This window comes from Oreochromis niloticus, linkage group LG15, assembly GCF_001858045.2.
Source record: "Oreochromis niloticus isolate F11D_XX linkage group LG15, O_niloticus_UMD_NMBU, whole genome shotgun sequence".
NCBI classification, from domain to species: Eukaryota; Metazoa; Chordata; class Actinopteri; order Cichliformes; family Cichlidae; genus Oreochromis; species Oreochromis niloticus.
In genome coordinates this window covers 6,311,615-6,320,374 of record NC_031980.2, presented here as the reverse complement: position 1 = coordinate 6,320,374, position 8,760 = coordinate 6,311,615, and the positions used below count along the sequence as shown (strand labels likewise).

Genomic DNA, 8,760 nt, shown 5'->3' with positions numbered 1-8,760 from the left:
ATTTTTCTTCTCACATATTGGAGTGGATCTGATTGTTTACTAAGTACTTATACTTAAGCTTAGATTTTTGTAGCCTATTACCTCAATGGACGCGGACACGCCCACGCCCGCGCGCGCGGCTGACAGGTGAACTGTTCACAAACGAGTAAGGTCACATTCCTTCTCCCATAAGAAACACGGAAACCTGTCAGGTCGCAGGGATTCCTTTAACTGCAGTCCACGGGGTTTCATTGGGTGGCAGTTTCATGTAACTCTTCCGACTTTAGCTACATTCTTTCACTTTAACCTTGAGTGCGTGGTTTTAATTTCCTTTAATCGAGAGAACTGCGAGCAGGTGTACTATGAGGAGGAGCTGGGGGGAACCTGCCGAGAGGACTGGAAGTATTTGCTTTTTTGTTTTTGTGAAAACATGACGACTCCATACAAAGATGTTGGCTATATTCACATTTTTCATTTTTTATAGCTTTCACTCCACAGGTAGGTCTGCATTTAAGTGCTAATATCTGTTTTCTTTGTTGTTACTTTGTGGATGCTGTGTTTCTTTGTTTCCACTGTTTCCATTTTGTGCGGTTAGTTTTATGGCGTTTATTCAATTCAAGCGGACTGACTTTTATGCTACAACAGTAGCCAACGATGAGATCATTAAAGAAATCTGCAATGAAACTGGGAACTTCTAAAAGCATTAACACATTGTAATTTAGTTCGTCCACTTTAAGTACAGAAAGCGGCTGTTCGAGCTATAAACGCATGTGGTTTTGTTAACACACAAAATGTATTAGTGCATGGAGCTCTACTTTAAGTGTAAAGTCACTTTACAGACTCGGGTTTCTCACCCGGGAGATCAAAGCATGAGAGGCATTCTTTGATCAAATTGCAAACAGAAAATGTAGTCTGGATAATCTTCCCATAGAGAATCTTTGATCAAACACTTTTATGGTGTTTGCCTACTTGAAATGATTTATAAGGAGCCGAGTGTACTGTGTGAGGTGGAACAAAGTCTGAAAGGCAGTGAATCATAGTGACAGCTCACACCTTACGGTTATATGTGGACAACTAGTTTAATAGTACCATTAAACACAGGAGAAGTTTAAAGGTCAGTCAGGACAACTAGAAGCTGGTGTATATTCTGATGACAGGCACCTCACCTCTTGTCTCGCTCCCCTCAGTCTCCCAGCCTGTCCCCAGCCCCATCAATGTCACCTTCTCTTCTGTAAATCTGAGGAACGTGCTGCAGTGGTTTCCAGGAAAAGGCAATCATGCAGATGAAACGCTCTACACAGTGCAATATGCCATGTGAGTAAATGTTTTAGAGTTTAAATAAAAATTCATAGTTCCCAAGAACTAGCCTGGATGCAGTCCCAAAGGGATTTATTGGCAAAAAAAAAAAAGTTCCAGCAAGGCTAAAAGAAATAAAATGCAACAAGATCTCAAAATCGGTCTGCTTTGTTTAAGTTCATTTTCTTTACTGACTGTGACTTTAAGCAAACTCTGCTCAACCTGTGCAAAAGTTCACCTCTGAGTGTGTGGGTCTTTGTCTTTGCCAGCTATGGAGACAGAATTCAAGGTAAGAAGGGAAAACGGGTGAACTGGAAGGCAGTGCAGCACTGTACAGAAATAGTGCGGACGTGGTGTGATCTGACCAGTGAAATGTGGGATGCGGATGAGGATTACTATGCCAAAGTTCGTGCTGTGGAGAGGGGAGTGTCTTCCAAATGGGCTTTCATACCCAGAAGATTCAATCCAAAGACAGAAAGTAAGTTAAAGAAACAAAAGCATTACAATATATTTAACATGTTTACACATTAAACAACAAAGGTTTGTCCAACCTTGTAGCTACTTTGGGGCCCCCACTGCTTTCTGTGGAAATTGAAAACACCAGTGCCATCATCACTATAAAGGGACCGATGAGGTATCCATCAAACAACCACACCCCAGCGCTTTCCATGGCGACACTCTACCCCGAAATGATTTACAACCTTTCTGTTCACAACACCCATCTGAACCACACGGTAGGTATAAATCAAGTAGAAATATATATGACTACTATAGATTGACTGCCCATACTAAGAAAAGTTTTAAAATTCTAGGACGTGGTGATATAATCTCTATCTGACGTTGCTGCCCTGAATTGCTTTCATTTAAAAACAGGATTGTCAGGCACAAATAAAAAGATTCATGCTAGACATTACATTGAAAACTTCCTTGTAGAGCACTGAGTCACCTACTACACCTTCATTTTTTTGGTAGTTTTTTTTTAATTGCTTAGCTATGACGACAAACTAACCTACACCCACAAAGCATAAACTTTTTGGTTTTTCTGCAGCAATTTTTTACAAAATTCTTTCCCACTCTCTAGCATTGCCTAATCTGTCCACTTGTTGGTTTTTAGCACCATTTCCCAGTTGTTGGCAGCGTGTACAAATACCGGCTGATGAAGTACAACATGGAATACTGCTTTTCTGCACAGTCGAAATTCCCAACGATGCCAATCCACTGCCAGTCCTCTGCATGGCTCTGCATAACCACATCTCAAGGTACAACTCCATTGCGTGACCGTGTCTGTAAATAAGAATATTCGGATGTAATGTAGAAAGGAATGTCAATAAATGTGTTATCAAAGCTGAAGAGCAATTAGTGTTTGTGCAGCAGGTGTATTGTACTTCCTTGTGTGAGCCAAATATGTCGGTCAAGGAAATGGTTCAGATTTTAGATTTATTTTCTTTTCAAATGACAAGCCCAAAAATGTCATCAGAAGCTGGATGAATAAATATTTTTACTGACTTCACCCTCTTTTTTTGTTTTTTTTTCTTCTTCTTCTATAGACCCTGTGATTGAGCAGCTGCAAAGTGTGATTGTGGGTATTGTTGTTCCAGCTTTGTGCATTGGTATGATCATTGCAGCTGGCTACCTTTTCCATCGCTACCTGTCTGGGAAAGACCAGCGCAGTCCAAATATACTGGTAATTGAAATGCATATAAACATACTGGCAATGCAATACCTAACCTGAACTTAATTTAATTAATGTAGGTTAGATTGGGTGGGTGGTGTGGTGTTTTTGTTTTGTTTTTTTTTGTTTTTTTGTTAAATATGAATTTAACAATTCACTGTAGGGACCCAGTGACATAATTATAGTTGCAAACTGAGACTATTGTTTGAAATTCACATAAATAATATGTTTCAGCAGTGTTTCAAAGGCAGATTATCAAACATTTCATACCTTTTTCCTTCCCCTCCAATTTCCAGAACGCATCTACTTTTTACAAGCTTCCTCTTGTGTTCCCTCCTGAGAATTCCAACCTCCTCTTAGTGAGCCGCCTCAGCCCTGAGCCACCAGGAGACTGCACAATATTAGACCCTAAACACCTCCTCGCCTCTCTAAAAGTTGTGGATCCCCCACCCAGGTACTCCCCCCAAAGGCATGAGCCTCCCTTAGAGCCCGAGGAACCCTTGGATGATTTGTCTGTTGACTACGGGGGTATCAGCATGGCTCCTCAAATCACTGTTGAAGGAGAAGAGGAAGCAAGGGGAGGGAATCAAGATGATGGAGACCGGAGAGTTGAGAGCGTTAACTCTGGTGGAGCTTACGCGCCTCAGGCTAACACTACTTGGACATGCAGACCAACCCCCATGCAGTTGCAGGGCCGGTCGTTTGCAGGTTTACAGTCTTTTCAGAGATCAAAGGAGGATGGAGCGATAAGAAGTTTACTATTAAGCATTCGGTTAAATCCGCAAACAATCAAGGAAGTAGAAAGGGGAGAAGAGCTGTGTGGAGAGGTGATCTGGAGCACAGATAGGGAGGGAGTGGCAAACAGAGGTGTGGAGGAAGGAAATAACTGTGAAAATGAGCCTTTAATGTCTGCTTATGCCCCACAGAACATTCCAAACATGTCTGCCTCCCACTCGGACCAATCTGATATCACGCTAGATGACTTTAGTGTCAATCATGAAAGAGGACTGGATGTACCTCTACTTTCAGGGAGAGGTAGAAGATTGAGTGAAGAGGAGTATGTGGCGAGAGCTAGGTTGAGGCTAGATAATGTTTCTGTCAGCCAAGCAAGTGACGAAGAGGAATAGAAAGAGTTAGAAAACGACAGGTGGAAACAGGGAGTGAGGTGGCGAAGGTTTTCAACAAATGGGACTTTGTTGGGATCCCCATGGATCAGTAGATGATATTCATCAGTAAAAAGCACTAACCCTGTTATTGAAAGATAATCCATGAAACATGGCCAGTATACAGTTTCTCAGCTCTATTAAAATGCATACAGTGTGTGATAAAAGCAGAGTTTTAGGAGCACTTAGTACTCACTTAGTAGGGTTACCGTTATAGCTGAAAATCTACTGATATACACATGAAGAAATCATACTATGATGAACTTTGAAGGAAATGTGTATTTATCTTAATTACAAGATACACTGTATATTTTTTTTAATGTAATTTCTTTTGTTTTTAATCTGTATTTTTCCTAATGTAGCTGTCTAATAGTGAAAGAGGATAATACAACATATGATCATAACAAAGAAACTACACTTCATTCTGGACTGGTGTCTGACATATCTCTCTAAGATAATCAGATGTATTGTTTTTTTTGTTTTTTGTTCTTTAAAATAGAAAGTACAACAAAATCCTATATAGGAAACTTTACACCGGTGTTTTCTTTTAAGTCTATGATCGCAGTGCACGGTAGATGTTGCATGACCGTACGTGTCCGTGTTTACTTATAAAGGTTGAATTACAGGGGGCAGTTTTGGTTTTTTATCAGCTTGTCCATCGTGCTGTTCCGGGTAAAGCATTCAACCTGCTTTTATTTAAACTCTCTCGATTATACACCTTTTGCTGTTGTGTTTGTGGAATCGCAGTGAAACAAATCCCTCGTTTTACCTGCCAGTAACAGCAGTATCTGTTCTGTAACTGGAAATGATGATGTTAAGTGGAATGAGGAGTGTACCTGTGTATCTGTACATGATCATGGCAAGAGTATAGCACTTTACTCTTTATTGCTTTATTTAATGTACAGCATCTCTGATTCATAATGCGTTGTATGATCTGCAGTATGTGCCCACTATCTTTGTGCCCTTGTACTAAAAGACTGGTTCAATCTGAAAAATCTGATTATGCCATCTTTTGTCACTTCTCTTAACCTTGCAAATGTATTCTCATCTGCAGTATTAACAACATTATAGTTTTTTCCTTGTTTTTCTCCAATTTTGGTGTTTCTGTTCTGAGCTGAGACGTCCATAAACATATTTTACACTTTGTCATTTAGAACTTGTCAGACTTGTTTGCTACCATGAGTCCTGCATTCCAACACCAACGACACGCTTAAAATAGCATATAAAATATGTGATCATTACAAAGTACACAAAAGGCTTTCACTGGCACTTCTGAACATTTGTGCACAAATTATACTTTGTTTTGACTTTTATGAAGGAAATCAGTGTGGTCTGTGTTAGCGATGTTCCTCTTTCTGTGCCCGTGCTGTTCCTGCATGAAGTTGTAACTGTCCAAAATATGTTAATTTGTAACGTCTGACTCATACCATCTCTTTGTATCTGGATGGGACTTTCTGAGAATAAATTATTTCTTCCTGTAGAAACTTAACCTTTGTGTTACTAAAACAACACAAAGGGGAAACAGGTACATTTAGTTTCTGACACCCACTTCTAACGTCCATTCAGCAGACTGATAATATCTAAAACAGGTTGTTTCAGGTTCATGCATTTACAGAACTCAGGTTGATGCATGAACTCTGGTTAACCGTTCATTTAAAATTGTGATAGCCATGTTGTTTTTTAGCTTTATACAGTTTGTTGTCCGGTTAAACCCTTGTATATTAAGAAGGCATTAGGACACTGTGTACAATGCAAATGTCATAAACCCATATTTTACTCACAATCGAACACAGTGTGAGCATATCAAATATTTAAACTGAGGCATTTTACTGTTTCATGAAAACTATTGGCTTGTTTTAAATTGGATGTCAGCAACACATCTCAACGTTTGGATGGGGGGATGGGGGATTGGGGGATGGGGGATGGGGGATGGGGGGGGGGCAGCAAAAAGCTGGAAAGGTAAGTGGTACTAAAAAGAAATATTTGGAGGAGCATTCCGTAACTAATTATGTTACTTTATCATGTTACTGACTTGTTGTAGAGTGTGAAAAGAGCATCTTAAAGAGGCAGAGATTCTCAGAAGGTGAGCATGGGTTCGCCCAAAAAACTACATCTAGAAATAGTGGAATACTTTTAGAATGATGTTTCTCAGTATGTAATTATGAAGACTTTATCTATAGTACATAATACAGTACAATATTATCAAGATTTTCTGAGAATCTGGAGAAGCCTCTGTGCACAAGGGACAAGAACAAAAATCAATATTGGATGACTTTGATCTCTGGGCCCTGTGGTAGCGCCACATTTTAAATAAAGGCATGATACTGTCAAAGACTCAGGAACACTTTCAGAAATCAAAGAATGCTGAGATCAGGCACACTGTTCTTCTGTTCTAAGCTGTTGTTCTTAGCTTGTAATCCTCCTGTTAACAGTTTGTTTATACGCAGGAAACAGGTTTGTGCAAGCTTTTAATTCAGCCTGCATCTATGCAAATAGACAGAATTGGCACCAAAGTATTTGTTCTTAAATGCATATAATATAACACAATTTTGATGTATGGTTAGACAAATATTTCTATCTGGCCCACTCAAAGTTTGTGTACGTATGGATGTCTGTTCCCTAAATCCTCCTGGATACGTTAATCAGTCTGCAAGAAACTTAAATGTCTATAGAGCGTTTGGGAACTATTTTTAAACACTCATATCCTTACAGATTATATTCATTATGTAGTAGCTGTTCTCAGAATAAACTGCCATATTACGTGTCACTCACATATACATTGTTGTCAGTAAATTTTGCCAAACAATTTTCAGTGCAGTGGCACTTTGGGGTCACGAGAATGTGTTTTCATATATATATGTGTGAAGAACTGTTCCCCAAAAAGTGATGCTAATAGTACCTGTAATTCATTACTTTGTCCTATGCAAAGTAACTTAGTATCTTGCAAAGAAGGAGAAATGTATGTATTTATTGTTCATTACTTATTATTCTAGGTGTTTATGAAAGCCATTTTTGCTATCTGATTATATATTATATTATATATTATATTATCATTATTATTATTATTATTATTATTATTATATATTAGATTATATAATGATTATATTATGTAAATGTAGATAAAAAGATTGAATTGATAAATTAACATAGATGTCTCTGTTTTAATACATGAGCCAAGTGAACAAGTACTGCAGGCCTCGCAAAAACAGCCTGTGAGATGAGTTTGTGTCATTAAAGTGCTTTAGCAAAATTATATTTATACAGTTTGAATAAAGTACAGTAATTGGTTTCTTTTTTTTAAAAATTTAGCACTGCCATTGTGTTATTTCACAGCATGACTTTCATTGTTTTTAGGAATAAAATAAAATAAAAATAAAAAACAAAAATATGTAATGTATTATTTTGCTGTATAGTGTCATTATATGATTGTTTATTCAGTGTATTCTGATTTTTTCTCTGCGCTTCACTCTGATTACCCAGGTATAATTCCACAACAATATGCTTTTCTTTAGTTCTTTGAATATCTGTTTACCTTCCCTTGTGTGTTCTGTCACTGGATACTTGCTTTGTTCAACAGACTTTGGCACCCAGCCTAAATTAAAGGGTAGTCATTTGATTACTAAGTTTGTTTAAGTTCTTTGGAGTCCTCGTATTCAAGTCATTTTCCTGCACCCACTGTGACAGTTTTTACGTGGTTTAATTTTTATTTAGTTTTTTACAATTCATTTTAACTTTTTGAGATTGCAGAGGTTTAAAGCTTCGTATACTTCACAAAAGACATAAATACAACCTGGCTTATTGTGTATCTCAGTGTTTAGGCTTTGCTGACACCTTTGTGTGCTTTATTTGCAGAAAGAAAATAAATATTCAATTGATGGAAAATGACAAGAATACTGAGGAACAATAACTCAGCAATTTAGACCATTACTATTGACAAAGTAAGACTGAACTATGTAATTACAGGTTTACCCTGAAATCACAATTTTTATATATGGTAATGTGGTTTAGATTTAGGATGCTTATAACGTAAATTTTGTGCCAGGTGTCACAATATGAGATTAATGTGTAAAATATGTAGCTTTGAAGAAGATAAAAGGATGATTGTTAATACAATAAAGCATAAAGGAAGCAAGTGGTGATTGTACCTAGTGCCTTGTCTTTACACTCACCGCCTAAAAACATTTACCACTCTTTGGACCGTTTGTCCTGATTTGAGAAAATTAAGTTCTTTCATTCACTTCTGCACTTAGTTGTTGTTCCTGTATATATAAGTGATAGGAAGATCAGGAAGAAGAAACATGAGACAGTGAAGACAACTGGCAAGGCAAGGAAACTGGACGAGTAGCTTCAGTAGATCCCACGATATCCAAGATCTCTGTGAAAAAGGGCGCATTGAGAAGTAAAGATACTGCGCAGGACCCTCAAACTCCCAGGCCCGTGCTAAACCTATATTTAAAAAAAATTACATATGTATATAAAAATATTAAAAAATCATTAAATATTAAAATATTAAAAAATTATAACAATATTTAAAAAATGCGATATATATATATATCGCATTTCTTTTTAAAGACATCAAATAGTTTTACTTTTGTTTCTATTCCTGACACATGCCTTAGAGCCTCTCCAAAGTGAAAGTAGAGACAATAG

General features: G+C 37.6%; 1 protein-coding gene across 2 annotated transcripts; it reads left to right on the top strand.

Moving 5' to 3' along the window:
* The first annotated feature begins 112 nt into the window (after positions 1 to 112).
* Positions 113 to 5,590, top strand: il20ra (interleukin 20 receptor, alpha). 2 transcript variants are annotated; one of them, XM_005449662.4, is made up of 7 exons: positions 113 to 477; positions 1,167 to 1,293; positions 1,545 to 1,753; positions 1,834 to 2,009; positions 2,390 to 2,534; positions 2,823 to 2,959; positions 3,244 to 5,590. In XM_005449662.4, exons 1-7 carry the CDS (start codon positions 429 to 431, stop codon positions 4,072 to 4,074), a joined length of 1,674 nt encoding a protein of 557 aa, XP_005449719.1. In that variant the 5' UTR covers positions 113 to 428; the 3' UTR covers positions 4,075 to 5,590. The 2 variants fall into 2 exon arrangements, with proteins under 2 accessions (XP_005449719.1, XP_019201819.1); XM_019346274.2 differs by lacking the exon at positions 1,167 to 1,293.
* The last annotated feature ends 3,170 nt before the right edge of the window (positions 5,591 to 8,760 follow it).

What these genes read in the sequence shown, in the direction of transcription:
- il20ra (XM_005449662.4), top strand. Translation starts at nt 429, where the DNA reads ATGTTGGCTATATTCACATTTTTCATTTTTTATAGCTTTCACTCCACA. An exon ending in TTATAGCTTTCACTCCACAG is followed by an intron (nt 478 to 1,166) that starts GTAGGTCTGCAT and finishes CGCTCCCCTCAG; the next exon opens with TCTCCCAGCCTGTCCCCAGC. An exon ending in ATTCAATCCAAAGACAGAAA is followed by an intron (nt 1,754 to 1,833) that starts GTAAGTTAAAGA and finishes CCAACCTTGTAG; the next exon opens with CTACTTTGGGGCCCCCACTG.